The sequence below is a fragment of the Macaca mulatta genome, chromosome 2 (genome assembly GCF_049350105.2).
Source record: "Macaca mulatta isolate MMU2019108-1 chromosome 2, T2T-MMU8v2.0, whole genome shotgun sequence".
NCBI lineage: Eukaryota > Metazoa > Chordata > Mammalia > Primates > Cercopithecidae > Macaca > Macaca mulatta.
Genome location: NC_133407.1, coordinates 112,085,476 through 112,103,160, shown reverse-complemented (window position 1 = coordinate 112,103,160; position 17,685 = coordinate 112,085,476). Strand labels below are relative to the sequence as shown.

General features: G+C 54.6%; 1 protein-coding gene across 11 annotated transcripts; it reads left to right on the top strand.

Annotated features, from left to right (window-relative positions):
* Positions 1 to 905: 905 nt before the first annotated feature.
* On the top strand, positions 906 to 13,560 carry NCKIPSD (NCK interacting protein with SH3 domain). 11 transcript variants are annotated; one of them, XM_077990750.1, is made up of 14 exons: positions 906 to 1,477; positions 2,230 to 2,290; positions 4,090 to 4,199; positions 4,543 to 4,747; positions 4,960 to 5,050; positions 5,311 to 5,804; positions 6,864 to 7,034; positions 7,206 to 7,292; positions 7,380 to 7,518; positions 7,635 to 7,715; positions 7,910 to 8,038; positions 8,124 to 8,216; positions 8,357 to 8,529; positions 12,656 to 13,560. In XM_077990750.1, the coding sequence occupies exons 1-14, from the start codon at positions 996 to 998 to the stop codon at positions 12,857 to 12,859; spliced, it is 2,520 nt and encodes an 839-aa protein (XP_077846876.1). In that variant the 5' UTR covers positions 906 to 995; the 3' UTR covers positions 12,860 to 13,560.
* The last annotated feature ends 4,125 nt before the right edge of the window (positions 13,561 to 17,685 follow it).

Below are 17,685 nucleotides of genomic sequence, written 5' to 3'. Positions count from 1 at the left end.
GTCTCTACTGAAAAAAAAAGAAATTAGCTGAGTGTGGTGGTGCATGCCTGTAGTCCCAGAGACAAGAGGCTTGAGCCGGAAGATCAAGGCGGCAGTGAGCTTGATCATCCCACTGCACTCCAGCCTGGACAACAGAGCAAGACCCTGTCTCAAAAAATAAATACAAATAAAAATAGAAAACTTGCACACACTGGCCTGTACTCGCCCCCTGCTTCCTGGGCTCCGGCTTCCTGTGGAGTGTAGCTGGACCATTCTCAGCCACCGTCTCTCCAGGACCCTGAGGGCCTCTTCCCTGGGTCTTACAGGCACTCTTATTGCAAGGATTTCAAATACCTGGAGATCTGGGCTAACAGGAAAACTGGGTGGATCAAATAGGCTCTTAAGGCCACCTTGGTACCCCACTCCCTCTTTCAGCCCTCCTGTATGCTCTCAGAAAGGGGCATTGCAAATCTTAAGTTCTATAAAGACAATAAAACACAGCACGATGATAGCGATTGATAGGGGTGGGAGCTTGACGGACTATAGGAGAGGGAAGGGAAGAGTGTCCCAGGTAGAGGGAACCGAATATGCAAAGGCCCAATATAGAGAAAAGCAGCCATGGCTGATGAGAGAGGAGGAGCAGGTGTGAGGAGCAAAGATGCGAGGGCTTTAGACAGGGAATAGCACTGCCTGGTTTCTGTTTTTAATGGCCCCCTTCTCCCCACACTTGCTCCCCACTGGCCACCACTGGCACTCGGTTAAGAGAGGTGGTGAGGCCTAGACACACCGACAGCCGGGCCCCGCGGGGGCTTCCAAGTTTCAGATCAGCAAGATCGTCCTTTCGAGGTAAAGTCGCCGTCCTTGCAGTTAGTAGATGGGACCCCACTCCCCCAGGGCGGCGGGGGCGCACCCGCTACGAGCAGAGCGCGCTTTCACCGTGAGATAGGATGGGACGCAGCGTTCGGACTGAAGCGCGGAAAGGGAGCAGAGGGCTGGACGGGTGAAGCTGAGGCCGGATGAGGAGTGAGGGTGCAGGGTCCGGGGATGAGGCGCCTGGAGCCAGGAGGGACCAGAACCAGAGTAGACAGCCAGCTGTCGACCCCCGCCCTGCCGCACCTCTTGGGGCCGCGCGGGGGCGCTGCTCTCCGATTCGTGGAACGATACAGCCCGGGGCGGGGCTTCGGCGGGCGGGCGGGCGCGCGCGCGCGCGCCTGCGTGGTGTGTCACGGGGCGGGGCGAGCGCGGTGCGGCGCGGCGCGGCGCTCCCGGCCTGGCGTTGTGGCTCCGCAGCACCTGCCACCTTCCCTGCACCTGCCCGCCCGGCCCCATGTACCGCGCGCTGTACGCCTTCCGCTCGGCGGAGCCCAATGCGCTGGCGTTCGCCGCCGGCGAGACCTTCCTGGTGCTGGAGCGAAGCAGCGCGCACTGGTGGCTGGCAGCGCGGGCGCGCAGTGGTGAGACGGGCTACGTGCCTCCAGCCTACCTGCGCCGCCTGCAGGTGAGTGCGCCCCTCCCCGCCCGGCCTCTGCGCGCCTGCGGCAGGACCCCTTCACAGCCCCGCGGAACCGACCCAGGAACCCCACCCATTCCGGGACCCGAGGCCAGGACCTCTATCAGAGAGGGAGTTTGAGAACCTGACCCTGAGACCCCCGGACCCACGGGGACTGAGACCCCTTGCCAAGAGTCTGCATCACCCACAAAAGACCAGGCCCTTGACAGCCCAATCCTGATCGACCAAAAGCCTAACCCTGGAACTGAGATTCGTCAGGACCTCAGACCCTTCAGTATCGAGTCAGCTATCCGAATGGCGACCCTGAGCCCTACCGAATCCTGGCCAATTATTCAAATCCCTGAGACCCCAGACCCTTAATATGCCCCTTCTCTGGATTCCTAGGACCCCACAACCAACCTCCCTCCCTCCCTTTCTTCTCGCCCCACTCCCTCCCGCACCTTGCCCCCCGTTGGAGCCACCACTGAGACCTGGACCACCTTGGACACCACCTATTTCCCCAACCATCCTCCAGGTCCTCAACCCCCTAACTTGGATCCTAGAGCTATAGACATCTCCATCCCCTATGTGACACCCAAGCTTTGGTAGTGTCTTTCACTAGCCTGTGCTCAGCCACCCTCTAAGCTCTTAAGTCTCTCCCAGCCTTATTTGAACCAAGGACCCATGCCCCTGCTGACACTGTCTGGCACTGCTCCCTCCACTCCCCAACCCTGACTTCTCAAACTGTCTTCTTTTGAAAGTGAGGGGCTCCATCCCTTCTTGTCCCCAGCCTGGAGTGAGGACTGCTCCCATTGTGACAAAGTGAGTTCTTATAGCTTCCCCTGGTCTGACCGTGGCCCCATTTCCTTCCAGTGGAAGCTGCAGTCCCAGTTCCTGTTTCCCTAAGAGTAGCCCTGCTGCGGGGGTTGGGGTGTGGTATCTCCAGCTGGTCTATTCTGACCACGGGGGAAGAAGGGCCCAGAGCTGCCGGGCCTGTGCCAGACACCCCCGCCCCGTCCTAGTCGCTATCCTTTAGGAAACATCCTGTCCCAGCCCAGTTCAGGACAGAAATAACGGGATAAATTTGGAAGTGTCATCTGGTCTTACCAGGGAGGATGGGCCCTGGGGACCTAGGGGCTTCCTCATAGACCCTTGGCGTGATCCCATGTAGGAGTGCCAGGGTGGGAGTGGGGGCTGTGGACACCGTGGCTGCTGTGTGTCAGACCCAGTAAGTGTGTCAGACCCAACCTTTTTGGGAATGGGGTCTCATTGAAGGCCTCTGAGGAAAGTCCTGTCTCTTCCCCTACTGGGCATAGCTCAAGGACCTGTGAGTCCCCTGTCCCCAGCCAGGACCAGTGGGGCAAGGTATTTGGGGAGGGCAGAGAGGCTACCATCTTCTCTGTCAGTCTCTCAGTTTCTTTCTGCGTGTCTCTGTCTGGATTGCTGTGACTCTGTGCCTCTCTGCCTGTGTCGTTCCGACTCCACCTATGTGTGTGTTTTTGTTTCTTCCTCCAGCTCCCCCCACACTCTCGCTCTGGCTCTCAGTTTCTTTCTGCGTTGTTTTCCTCTGCCTCTCAGTTCCTCTCTGAGCTCCTCTCTTTCCCCATTCCTTTCTTTCTCTCTCTCTTTCTCTCTCTCTCTTTCTCTCTCTGTGTGTGTCTCTTTCTCTTTCTGTCCCCTGTCTCCTCTCCCTGCACTCTGGCACACCTCATACCACCTGGAGGGTTTTGCTGACCTCTGTGCCCGCCTGTCTGTCCCCAACAGGGAAGCTTCTCAAACCCATGGTGGAGTGAATTCATCTCAGCTCTGGGGCTCCTGTGTAGCCTGATGGACTACGTGTGCCAAGGCCAGGGGAGGGCTGGGGGTAGCTGGTTTGATAGCTGCTACCCCATACCCCCCATGCCAGATAGGCAGAGTAGACTGGACCCCTGGGATGTTGGGGATGGCAATAAGAGCCTGGAACAGGTGCTAGGCCCCTCTCTCATGTTTATCTTTTGCCAAAAACACAGAACTGCTTCCCGGGGTGGGTCTGGAAGCTTACTGAGACACCCTGTGGGGATGAGGGCCAGCAGCAGGGTTGGGGAGGGTAAGTCCCTTTGACCCATTCTCAGCACCCAGGGCTTACAGAGGACTCTTACAAGGACAGGGCTGTTCTGGGGTGTGACCTTGGTTTTGTGGAAGATCAGCAAGATGCAGAGTGATGTATTAAGGATTCCAGATATTGGAGGCTTCCTGTTTGGCATCTCAACCTGGGCTCTGAGCCAAGACCAGGGATAGACTAGGTATGCGCTCTTGGCTGCAAGCTGGGAGTCCCTGGGCTATGTTTTTGCTTTAGACCTCTGATTTTCAGAAACATCTTAGCCAAGAGCCTTGCTGTGGGGTAAAATCCTGATCGGGACCTAATATGTAATGTGGCAGCATGGGGGTCACCTGTGCCTCAGCTCCCTGAGTGATGCGGTTTGAGAACCCAGTTCCATATTCTGGTTCAACTTTCTGTGCTATGTCTAGCATTCAAGGCTTTAGCTGTATTGGTTCTTTGCCCTGGGTTCTCTCTTGGGCTGGGTCTGGGCTGAGCACCTCCATTTGGCCTTCAGGTCTAACTGCTGTCCCCTGCCCCCCAGGGCCTGGAGCAGGATGTCCTCCAGGCCATTGACCGGGCCATCGAGGCTGTACACAACACAGCCATGCGGGATGGTGGCAAGTACAGCCTGGAACAGCGTGGAGTCCTCCAGTGAGTGTTGGGGGGAGTGGAGTGGGACCTCCCGGTGAGCATGGTGGGGTCGAGTTCTTCAGTGAGTGTCATGGGGCAGGTGGGAAATGCAAGGGTTGGCAGGGGTAGTGGGGGAGTGGCACCTCCCAGTGAGCATGGTGGGGTTGGGTCCTTCAGTGAGCACCAGGAGTGTGCAGAGTGCAGGACTAAGGATAGTATAGGGTACTGCAGGCTGGGGTGGAGCATGGAGGAGATGGGGGTGTCTGAGGGGCCTGGGCTGTGGGGTCCCAGCATCCCACAGGGCATATGAGAACTTTGAGGTGTGAGATGCAACCCCCCAATAGCCTCCCTGTCCCTCCATCAGGAAGCTGATCCACCACCGGAAAGAGACCCTGTCACGCAGAGGCCCCTCAGCCTCCAGTGTTGCAGTTATGACCCCATCAACCAGTGACCACCACTTGGATGCTGCTGTGGCCAGGCAGCCCAATGGGGTGTGTCGAGCTGGGTTTGAGCGGCAGCACAGCCTACCCAGTTCTGAGCATCTTGCGGCAGATGGAGGCCTCTACCAGGTGTGTGGTGAGGGCATCCTGGAGAAGGAAGGTGGGTGGGGCTTAAGGCTTCATCCAGAGGCTCAAGGAGTCCACTCAGGAGTGACGCAGCCCAGAGCCATAGTCCCGCCCACACCCAGGGCTCAGGGCCCGAGCCTGGCTGCCGCCCTAGATGTCAGTCTGTCCTCCCAGATCCTACTTCCATCTTCCAGATCCCACTTCCATCTTCCCAGATCCCACCACAGCCTCGCCGAGCAGCACCTGCTACACCTCCCCCGCCAGTGAAGCGCCGAGAGCGAGAGGCCCTGATGGCCTCTGGGAGTGGTAAGAAGGGTTAGGGGGATTCAGGTGGAGGCAACCTATGCTTGGAATGGTTGTTCTGCCTGTGTCAGGGAGATGGAGGCTCTAAGCTTGGGAGGAGGGCAGGACTCCCATGTTGGGGCAATTAGGGGCTCTGGGCTTTGTGAGGAGACAGTGCCTAGCAGAGAAACTAGGCCCTGTATTAGGGGACAGGGGATCTGGGCTGTGAAGGGTATGGTTTTCCAGGGGGCTGCCCTGGCACAGCTTCTACTCACTGCTTGCAGGTGGCCACAACACCAGGCCCTCCGGGGGTAACTCTGTATCCAGCGGCTCCTCAGTGAGCAGCACCTCCCTGGACACGCTCTATACCGGCTCCAGCCCATCTGAGCCGGGTTCCAGCTGCTCACCCACACCCCCACCTGTGCCCCGCCGAGGCACCCACACCACTGTGTCCCAAGCCCAGCCCCCTCCCTCCAAGGCATCAGCACCTGAACCCCCTGCAGAAGAAGAACTGGCAGCTGGTACAACCTCAGCCTCTGATGACCTAGAAGCCCTGGGTACACTGAGCCTGGGGACCACAGAGGAGAAGGCAGCAGCTGAGGCGGCTGTGCCCAGGACCATTGGGGCCGAGCTGATGGAGCTGGTGCGGAGAAACACTGGCCTGAGCCATGAATTATGCCGGGTGGCCATTGGCGTCATAGTGGGCCACATCCAGGCCTCCGTGCCGGCCAGCTCACCTGTCATGGAGCAGGTCCTCCTCTCACTCGTAGAGGGCAAGGTGAGGGTGGGCGGCACAGCAGGGCCACCCTGCTACCCACCCTGTTCCCACCGTCACACACTGTCCAGCCTGTACATTACAGGTATTTCTCAAGCTCTGGCTCTGAGCTCTTATTGTGCCGAGCACTGGGGACATTGAGCTGATTTCTGAAGCAGAAAGAAAGGACAAGCATTCCAGGCAGATGCGCAGCCTGGACAAGGGCCACAAGGCAAGACTGAGCCTGGCTTGTGGGAGGAAGTAGAACAAGGCCTGCAGGGCTGGAACACAGGGAGTGAGGGAGTGGGTGCTGTAGGAGGAGGTGAGACCTGGGGCAGGTGACAGATGAGACCAGATGCAGGTGACCGCAAGTTCTGTCTGGCTGCAGGGAAGGAATGGACACTGGGCATGGGTGAGGGTAGTGCCTTGCTGACCTTGGCAGTAAGACACATGGGTGCTGGGAGAGCTGTGATGGAGTCCTAGCTGCTGACTTGGATGAGAGGGAGTGAGGTGTATGGGCATCATGGGATGGGTGGGATCCTTGGCACTCACGAGCAGGATGGGGGCAGTGAGCCCAACATACATGACTGGGGTCAGACAAAGCAAAGGTCCCTCTTTAGGGCTCCGTGATTCCTCTTACACTTCTAGTTTGGGTGTTGGGAAGTGGGCCAATGGGCTTGGCTATGCTGGGCACAACAGCCAGTTCCTGGTCAGCAGGGTTCAAGGAAAATGTGGCAAGTTGGTAGATGACAGGCCTGTGCCGTTTTGTGTGGAATGGGAGAGTGAGGTCTCAGAGTCACATTCTGGCAGTGACAAGAGTTCATGGCCCTCCTAGTTGGGGGTGTTTATCCAGGTCTGGGGTGAGAGGCGAGCTGTTGAAAACCCCCCTACAGATGAGTCTTCTGTTGACTCCTGTCCTGGGAGGTCATCAAGACCAGAGTGAGCCCCCTGTCCAGTGTGGGCCAGGAGGGACTTGAGTTCATGGAGTATAGGTCCACAGGTGGACTCTCTAGGCCTTAGAGGCTTCCCGGAGATGGTGAGGGCAGGAAGTGTGCTGAGTCATGCCTTGCCCTCTCCCCTTAGGACCTCAGCATGGCCCTGCCCTCAGGGCAGATCTGCCATGACCAGCAGAGGCTGGAAGTGATCTTTGCAGATCTGGCCCGACGGAAGGACGATGCCCAGCAGCGCAGCTGGGCACTGTATGAGGACGAGGGTGTCATCCGCTGCTACCTGGAGGAGCTGCTGCATATTCTGGTAAGGGTAGGGGCCCACACACACCCCCCACATGGGGAACAGTGGTCCCTGCCCTGTAGCATCCCTCACAGTACTAGGAGTCTCCCCTACACATATGTGCTCAGCCCTCTCTTGTGTGGCCGCACAGCTCTGCTCATGCTGGCTGACGCTTTCACTTTCTCATTTCTCTAGACTGATGCAGACCCTGAAGTTTGCAAGAAAATGTGCAAGAGAAACGAGTTCGAGTCTGTCCTGGCCTTGGTGGCCTATTACCAAATGGTATGTGCAGGATGGAGGGGAGGGGTAATGGAGAGACCTAGGTAGTGGGGGAGTTTCAGGCACTGAGCATGCAGGGTTCCCTGCCAGGAACACCGAGCATCACTGCGGCTGCTGCTCCTCAAGTGCTTTGGCGCCATGTGCAGCCTGGACGCAGCCATCATCTCCACGCTTGTGTCATCTGTGCTGCCTGTGGAGCTGGCGAGGGACATGCAGACAGACACGCAGGGTGAGGCTAGAGGGCGGAGTGGGAGGGAACTTCCTGCCATCTGGAGGGTGTTCCTGCCATCTGCTGGGATTTCCTGCCATCTTTGGGGCCTCTGACTGCCTCCCTTTTCCCCCCAGACCACCAGAAACTCTGTTACTCTGCCCTCATCCTGGCCATGGTCTTCTCCATGGGAGAGGCAGTGCCCTATGCACACTATGGTAAGAATGCAGTTGCCGACCAGCTGATCACAGGTCCTAAAGCCAGGGCCCATTGCCCAAAGGCCTGGGACCTGCTGACTACACAGCCTAGCAGGGATAGGCTATCCCCAAGGCTCAAAGAAAGCCAGGAAGGGTGGGTGGTGCGGGGGTCGGGGGAGAATGGGGCTGCAGACTTCCGTGCACCTCTCTCGCAGAGCACCTGGGCACGCCTTTCGCCCAGTTCCTACTGAGCATCGTCGAGGACGGGCTGCCCTTGGACACCACAGAGCAGCTGCCAGACCTCTGTGTGAACCTGCTTCTGGCTCTCAACCTGCACCTGCCAGGTGGGGTGGGGCCTGGCTGGGCGGTGGCTGAGCACATGGGTGCTCTCAGGCTCAGCACCCTGTCTATACCCATGTCCTTCCTTAGCCCCTGACCAGAATGTCATCATGGCTGCCCTGAGCAAACACGCCAATGTCAAGATCTTCTCCGAGAAGCTGTTGTTGCTCCTGAACAGAGGGGGTGAGGGCCCGGGAATCTGCGCGGGTACCACTTCGATGCCCTGTGACTCCATGACCCCTGCCATGACTCCCGTAACCCCCTGGGGTGACTCTGGGACCCCCACAAGGTCCACCCTGACCGCTGTGACCCCTGCCTCCTAGATGACCCTGTGCGCATCTTCAGACATGAGCCACAGCCGCCACACTCTGTCCTCAAGTTTCTGCAGGATGTGTTTGGTAGCCCGGCCACAGCTGCCATCTTCTACCACACAGACATGATGGCTCTCATTGACATCACTGTGCGGCACATCGCAGACCTGTCACCGGGAGACAAGGTGCCTAGAGATGGCTGCAGCAGGGAGGGTCACTGTGTGGAAACTGAAACAAAATGGTGGGGGTCATGACATTGAGTGGACATGAGGGGGCACGGTCACTGCTGGAGCCAGGTAAGCGAAGGAGGCCACGATAGGTGCACCAAGACCCAAAGGAGCCAGCCATGAGGTGATCTGGAGGTGATGTGACTGGAGGAGGCTGGAGAGGAGGGAGTGGTGGGAGATGAGGCATGGAGGATGGAGTTTACACAAAGCCTCGGAGGCTGCTGCGGGAGGTCGTGATCTCAGGAACGGGGAATGTGATGTAATTAACATCCCACATGGAATCTGAACTGCGTGCCAGCAGAGTGGAAGCCAGCCAGCGGGGAAGCAGCCGCAGTGGTCCAGGTGGCATGGATGGGGTGGGGACGGGATAGGCCATGGCAGTGGCAGTGGTAAGAAGAGGCCAGCTGTAGAGTGTTTAGTAAGTGGATCTGGCAGGGCTTGCCACTTGACTTATCTTGAGCAGCTAGATGGATGAAGTGCTGATTTTTGAAGTTGGGGAGGCTGGGAGAACTTCTTGGGGGAAAATAGAGAGTTGTGTTTTGAATGTGTCAAGAGTGAGGAAATACCTACTAGACACCGAGGTACCGAGGGCATCAGGGAGGTAATGGGGAATGAGTTGAGACTAGAGAGACATTTTTGAGTTGTCTATGCAGAGATATGATGGGAAGCCTGTGACAGTGTGATTGCCTCAGAAATGAGATAGATAGGTCAGCAGGAAGCTTGGGCTGCAGCCCTGGGCACAACTGAAACAACTAGGGAGAAACCCAGGAAGAGAACCAAGAAAGCAGGAGCCCAAAGCCACGTGTTTAGAGGAAGATGATCAGCCATCTCTACACCGTTAGGAGCCTGAGCGAGACTGGGGTTGGCCATTGGATTCACCACACAGAGGTTAGTGGTGCCTGACAAGCAGTGTCAGTGGGGTGCAAGGAGGAGAGTCAGAATTAAAGTTTGAGAGAACTTGAAGTTATTGGGGAGTAGAAATGAGGGGAGGGTTGGAAGCAGTAAATGGAGACAACTCTTGTGAATTTTCTGTGAAGGGGAAGAGAAAAATAGGAGGGAGGTTGCTGGAGGGAGATGGCATGGGGATAGGGAGAGTGTTTTTTTTGTTGTTTTGTTTTGTTTTGCTTTTTTTTTTGAGACGGAGTCTCACTGTCACCCAGGCTGGAATGCAGTGGCCGGATCTTATCTCACTGCAAGCTCCACCTCCCGGGTTTATGCCATTCTCCTGCCTCAGCCTCCCGAGTAGCTGGGACTATAGGCGCCCGCCACCACGCCCGGCTAGTTTTTCTGGTATTTTTTTAGTAGAGACGGGGTTTCACTGCGTTAGCCAGGATGGTCTTGATCTCCTGACCTCGTGATCCGCCCGTCTCGGCCTCCCAAAGTGCTGGGATTACAGGCTTGAGCCACCACGCCCGGCCTGAGAGTGTTTTTTTTGTTTGTTTGTTTGTTTGTTTGTTTGTTGAGATGGGGTCTCCCTCTGTTGCCAAGGCTGGGGTGTAGTGGCATAATCCTGGCTCATTGTAACCTCCACCTCCTGGGTTCAAGTGATTCTTCTGCCTCAGCCTCCCAAGTTACTGGGATTACAGGCACCCACTACCACACCCAGCTAATTTTTATATTTTAGTAGAGACGGGGTTTCGCCATGTTGGCTAGACTGGTCTTGAACTCCTGACCTCATGCAATCCACCAGCCTCAGCCTCCGAAAGTGTTGGGATTACAGGTGTGAGCCACCGCGCCTGGCCAGGGAGAGTGTTTTGAAAATGGGGGATGTTGGCCAGGTGCAGTGGCTCATGCCTGTAATCCCAGCACTTTGGGAGGCTGAGGTGGGTGGATCACTTGAGGTCAGGAATTGGAGACCAGCCTGGCCAACATGGTCTCTACTAAAAATACAAAATACGAAAAATACAAAAATTAGCTGGGCGTGGTGGTGGGAGCCTGTAATCCCAGCTACTTGGGAGGCTGAGGCAGGAGAATTGCTTGAACCCGGAAGGCGGAGGTTGCTGTGAGCCAAGATGACACCACTGCACTCCAGCCTGGGCGACAGATGGGGATGTTGGCTAGGTGCAGTGGATCATGCCTAAAATCCCAGCACTTTGGGAGGCCAAAGCAGGAAGACCACTTGAGTCCATGAGTTCAAGATCAGCCTGGGCAACATAATGAGACCTCTGTATAGCCTGATGGACCACAGTAAAAAATAAAATTAGCTGGGCATGGTGGTATGCACTTGTAATTCCAACTACTTTGGAGGCTGAAGTGGGAAGATTATTTGAGCCCAAGAGGTCAAGGCTGCAGTGAGCCATTATTGTGTCATTGCACTCCAGCCTGGGCAACAGAGTCAGACCTTGTCTCTTTAAAAAACAAAGACAAAAATGGTAGGGATGATGGTGCATGTTCTGAGCCAGAGGGAATGGTCCAGCAAGCACAGAGAGATAGATGGCATGTTGGAGATTGTGAGCCACCACAGGAGTCAAGTGGATGGGGCAGGAGAGGGAGTCCAGGTCCAGGCCCACACCAGGAGCTAGGGCCACTCATTCTTTTAGGGATAGGTGAGATGTGGGTACTGAGGGGAAAGACAGGTTTCTGCAAGATTTCTTCTGTATTCTCTATGAAGCACAAAGCCAGCTGACCAGGTAAGTAGGTTTCGAAGACAGAGAGGGTGGGTATTATTGCTACTCTAGGGGAGAGTGACACAGCAGAGAAAAGCAGCGGGAGGCCTAGGCAGTGCTGCGTGTCCATTTGAGGTTTGTGGTGGTGAATGACATTCAGGCCTGCACATGGCTCTGCATTTGTCTATAGCTTAGACACTGGCATTTGATGTGCAGGCACCTCGGTATGACTCCCAGGGCTGGGACTTAGCAGAGTGTGCTGCCTAAAGGAGGTTTTGGTATTATTCCTCTAAGTAAAGAGAGAGATGAGGGATGTTGAGGGAAGCAGACATAGTGCTAGGTCAGGTTAATGGATTGGGGGTCTCTGTAAGAACAAGCTGTCAAGTCATAAGGGCTGGCTGGGCACAGTGGTTCATGCCTGTAATCCCAGCACTTTGGGAGGCCGAGGTGGGCGGATCACTTGAGGTCTAGAGTTTGAGGCCAGCCTGGCCAACATGGCGAAACCCCGTCTCTTCTAAAAAAAAAAATACAAAAATTAGCTGAGCAGTTTGGCGCATGCCTGTAATCCCAGCTATTTGGGAGGCTGAGGCAGGAGAATTGCTTGAACCCAGGAGGCAGAGGTTGCAGTGAGCCGAGATTGTACCACTGCACTCCAGCCTGGGTGATAGCATGAGACCCTGTATCAAAAAAAAACAAATATATATATATATATTTACACACACACACACACATATATAATAAGGGCTGTTGGAACTGGTTCAGCCAGAGGTGCTGGGAGTATAGATTGGAGGAGAGGCTGTTAGAGATGAATTCGGGGCATATGTAGGAGGTAGGATGGCCAGGTCTTAGACATGGCTTGAATATGAGATATGTGGGAGACAAGAAGAAAGAGGACATCATATTTCAGGCCTGTGCTTTTGAATCGACACAGTGCTCTTTCTAAAGGTAAGAACATGAGAAATCCTTCAACTCTAGGAGGATGGGAAAGATCATGAGTTTGATGGTGGATATGTGGATTTGAGGTCTGTGAGATGTGCAGGAGATGACAAGTGGGCAGTTGAATATTCTCGTCTGGAGCTCACAGGGGAGTTCTAGATGAGAGGTATGAGAGTGGGTTACTATTTGAAGCTGGGAATGTGCACGAGATCTTCCAGGACAAGAGAGGATAGGGTGAGAAGCAGAGGGCCTCTGACTGACAGACAGAGGCACCTTGAGGGACCAGCTTCAAAGGATGGGCAGGACTTCCCTGGGCAGGCCCCATACCTGGGGCTGTCTGTGGCTGGGGTGATTCTTTTATTCACTTACTCAAAAACTATTGAAGACCAATTCTGCGCCAGGTATATTGTGGGTGCTGGGGATGCAGCCCTGATATTTAGGTCCACAGCCCTGGGGTCTGTGGGACAGTGGGGTCCTGTTCCTGACCAGTGGTGGTTGCAGTACTTCCCTGGGGTCCCTGAGCTGGCCTGCTCTTCCCACAGCTGCGCATGGAGTACCTCTCCCTGATGCATGCTGTAGTCCGCACCACACCCTACCTGCAGCACCGCCACCGGCTACCCGACCTGCAGGCCATACTGCGACGCATCCTGAATGAGGAGGAGACCTCACCTCAGTGCCAGATGGACCGCATGATTGTCCGAGAGATGTGCAAGGAATTCCCGGTGCTGGGGGAGGCTCCCAGCTAGCACCTTGCTGTCCTCCCTTCCCTGCAGCTCCAGTCAGTGTGCAGGGGACTCAGGGGCTTGGCCCTAAGAATGTTTTGCACTGACAGTGGGAGGGGATAAGGTGGCAGAAGGAACCTGAGCAGGACCCCCCACCTGAAGTAGAACTTAGGAGAGGGGCCAAGTGTAGGATTGGGGACCATGGTCTGGGAGCTGTTCTGGGGCAGGGGGAATATGCAAGCTAAAACTCCTCTATACCCCGGTAGGCTTCCTTTTCAGCATGCCCCCCTCTTCACCCCACACCCACGTGTACACTCAGAGTCCTGCTGCTGCTCCAGGCTGGACCAGACCCCCGTCCCCACCCCTCCTGGTCTGTATCCTGGGCCTCAGCAAGCCATGCCCCTGGGGTGAGGGGAGGCATCTCCCACCAGCTCTATTCTTTGCCTTAGCTTTGCAGTGAGTGCTGCTCATGTGCTCCCCTCTACACCCACGTGGGGGTCGCTGCCCTTCACTCCTACCCCCAGAGGCCTTGGCCAAGCTGCTGCTTTGAAAGCGGGATCTTGGAGACAGGCCATCTATCCCAGAGCCTTATGGAACAGGATGATGGCACTGAGAAAGCCAATGACCGAATCTCTTTTCTCTGTGAAAATGTAGAGTGAAAAGCCATGTGTATTTTCCTATGTGCTGTAGCTCTCCTTTGGAAATAAATCACAGGCATCTGGAAACAGGCTTCCCTGTATGATCTTGGGAGACAGTGGGAGAGGATGGGCATAAGTACTGGGGCCTCAGGACCCCATCACTGCAGCTTGCACTGACTTCTCCAGCCTGAGGAGGTGATGGACCCTGACAGGCCTGGCCTTCAAGGCCCTTTGAGCCCAGTTCCAGCCTCTCTTCCCTGAGCTCCCACTTCTCCTGGACCCCAGCCACAGCCAGGTGCCCCCCAGTGGCCCATTTGCAGGTGTCTGCATCTCCAGGCTTCACTTACACACTTAACATCTTTCTTTTTCTCTTTTTTTTTTTTTTTTTTTTTTTTTTTGAGACAGGGTCTCACTCTGTTACCCAGGCTCACTGTAGCCTTGACCTCCCAGGCTCAAGTGATCCTCCTGCCTCAGCCTCCTGAGTAGCTGAAACTACAGTAGTCACCATGCCCAGCTAATTTAAAGGTTTTTTTGGTAGAGACAGGGTCCCACTGTGTTGCTCAGGCTGGTCTCGATCACCTCAGTTCTGGTGATCCTCCTGCCTTGGCCTCCCAAAGTACTGGGATTATAAGCATGACCCATTGCACCAGTCCACTTACATCTTTCACTTATATCTTTTGCTTTGCTTTGAATACCGGTACTGTCCCCCTGTTGAAACCCTATTGTCCTTCATAATTATTCTCAAATGAAGCAGGCCCCTACCTACTCCCAGCCCTGGCCTCTGTGAATGCTTGGGCCTGTCCAGCCCTATTTCCTTCCCCCATTTGTCCTTGTTTCCCCAAGATCACCTTATCTTACAACCTCAGCAGAGATTTGGTAATCATGGTAGGGCAGAAAGAGGGTCTTAACAAGCATGGGGTTAGGTCTCCATTACGTTTTAGAGGAACTCGGGGCCAAAATTTGGCAAAAACTTCATTCTTGTGGGCTCCCGAGTTAGCAAAGTTCTCGCCATAAGTCTGGGAGCAGAGTCAGAAACCCACAGGCAGACAACAGTCAGAAGTGTTTTTGTTTCTGTTTTCTAGATTGAGTCTCACTATCTTTTCAAGGCCGATGTCCAACTCCCGGGCTTAAGCAGTCCTCCCACTTCACCTTCCCGAGTAGCTGGGACTACAGCACACACCACTTGCTTCACACAGAAGTGGTTTTCATCAGTTCCCTTTATTTTTTACCCAAACTCCTCATTCATCAGATGGTTCCACACATCAGGAATCACTGACACTGCTTATTCTTTCTCATTGGGGTGCTGAAAACAGAGGGCAGTTATCCTTCCAAAAAGAAGGTAAAGCAGCACAGGGAGGCAAGGGCTAAGGATGGGACTTCCTAGCAAGAGGCTCTCAGAAGTTGAGGCAGGAACATTCCATAGGAAACCCATGGGAGCAAAGTATGGGGACCTGGTGGGGGACGCCCTGCTCACCACTGACTCTGTCAGAAGGTCAGGTGCACAGGCTCACACGGACCTGAGGAGGGGTTGACAGTGTTTGGCCCCCAGTAAAGCTCTGTGGGTAACCAGTAACCTGGTTACTGACTTTTTTTTTTTTTCTTTTTGAGACAGAGTTTTGCTTTTGTGCCCCAGGCTGGAATGCAATGGCTTGATCTTGGCTCACTGCAACTTCTGCCTCCCGGGTTCAAGCGATGATTCCCCTGCCTCAGCCTCCCAAGTAGCTAGGATTACAGGTGCCCACCATCACATCCAACTAATTTTTGTATTTTTAGTAGAGATGGGGTTTCACCATGTTGGTCAGACTGGTCTCGAACTCCTGATCTCAGACGATCCACCACCTGTCTCAGCCTCCCAAAGTGCTGGGATTACAGGCCCAGCCCCTCTTTTTTTTTTTTTTTTTTTTTTTTTTTTTTTTGAGACGGAGTCTAGCTCTGTTGCCCAGGCTGGAGTGCAGTGGCCGGATCTCAGCTCACTGCAAGCCCCGCCATTCTCCTGCGTCTGCCTCAGCCTCCCGAGTAGCTGGGAGTACAGGCGCCCGCCACCTCGCCCGGCTAATTTTTTTTTTTGTATTTTAGTAGAGACGGGGTTTCACCGTGTTAGCCAGGATGGTCTCGATCTCCTGACCTCGTGATCCGCCCGTCTCGGCCTCCCAAAGTGCTGGGATTACAGGCTTGAGCCACCACGCCCGGCCTTTTTTTTTTTTTTTTTTTTTTTTTTGAGACAGAGTCTCGCTCTGTGGCTCAGGCTGGAGTGCAGTGGCATGATCTTGGCTCACTGCAACCCTTGCCTCCTGGGTTCAAGCAATTCTTCCTGCCTCAGCCTCCCCAGTAGCTGGGATTACAGGTGCCCGCCACCCCACCCGGCTAATTCCTGCATTTTTAGTAGAGACGGAATTTCGCCATGTTGGCCAGGCTGGTCTGAACTCCTGACCTCAAGTGACCCATCTGCCTCCGTCTCCCAAAGTGCTGGGATTACAGGCATCAGCCACCATGCCCGACCTGGTTACTACTGTTAACCCTGGAGACATTTGGCCTCCCTTTTCATTTCCAGAGTTGATGACACTGACTTCCAGTCACAACTCCTTTCTCACTGGGGTTCGGAAGGCAGGAGAGTATTCTCATGAGATGGTGTATTTCAGTAGAAAGCACAGGTCCTCAGGAAGCTGAGACAGGGACATTGGACAGCCTCTGTGGCTTGCCGTGTTTCCTGTCATGATGCACACACAAACCTTGTGGGAACGGTAGGACTGTACTGTGCCATCGGTCCCAGTGCTGGCACCTAGGTCAGACAAGGTATGGCCCCATGGCAGAAGCCTCTACTCACTTCTGCAGGAGTGCCCAAGGTGGGCCCTGGCACCTGTTTGTAAGAGAAGCAGAAGCCCCAGCTGATGAAGTTACATAAATGCTGACTCCTGGTAGCAAGCATGCTCTGAGGGACTCCAGGACCTCCTCAGCAAACACCCTTGTGGTGGCCTCACAACACAAAATTACAACCAAAGGCAGATTATGATTAGCCAGAGAAGTCCTCTTGGGGAGGGAACTGTCTTTGATAGAACACATCTATGGCTGCATGGAAGGTTGGTAGATGTGATATGTGGCTAGGCAGTAGGAAGGGCAATGAGAGAGAGCATTAAGCCACCCCAAGAAAGGGGAGTGTTTGGGTAGAGTTGAGACGAACTCAAATTTTGGGGGACAGTGAGGGGGTTTGGGCTGACTTCTGGGTCAGAAATGTCTGAAGCTGCAGCTAGGAATGGGCGTGTAAGTGTGCGGGTGGCTCACGCCTGTAATCACAGCATTTTGCGAGGCCATGGTGGGAAAATTGCTTGAGCCCAGGAGTTTGAGACCAACCTGGACAGCATAGGAAGACCCCATCCCTACAAAAAATACAAAAATTAGCTGGGCATGGTGGCCCGCACCTGTAGTCCCAGCTACTCGGGAGGCTGAGGTGGAAGAATCACTTATGCTCAGGAGCAATCGCACCACTGCACTCCAGCCTGGGTGAGAGTGAGACCCAAAAAAAAAAAAAAGTGCTGGCACCGTGTCTCTGGCGCATGTGCTGAGCCATAAGCTGCACAAGCATAATGCCAATCCCAGGATGAGGGGTCAAGTAATTCTCCTGCCTCAGCCTCCTGAGTAGCTGGGATTACAGGCACGCACCACCACACCCAGCTGATTTATTGTATTTTTAATAGAGACAAGGTTTCTCCATGTTGGCCAGGCTGGTCTCAAACTCCTGACCTTGGGTGATCCACCTGCCTCGGCCTCTCAAAGTGCTGGGATTACAGGTGTAAGCCACCGCACCCAGTGTATCCATCCACTGTTGATGGCCTTTCAGTTGTTTCCAATTTTTGTCTATTGCAAATACTGCTGCCAGACGCACTGTTGTACATGTCTTCACGTTGCTCATATGCATTATTTTTGGAGGGTATATTCCCAAATAAAGAGTGGAATTTTAGGGTCACAGGCAGATACTGCCAAATAGGTTTCCAAAGTAGTTGTACCCAATGTATGCTCCTTCAGTAGTGTCAGAGAGTTCAAGCTTTCCCTGTCTTTCCCAAAACTTGGTATTGTCAAGTCATTTTTATTTTAGCTATTCTGGTAGAATAGCTCCCCCCGCCTCCACCTCCCCCGCATGTTTTTTGGAGGTAAAGTCTTGTTCTGTTGCCCAGGTTGGAGTACAGTGGTGCAATCTCAGCTCACTGCATCCTCCAT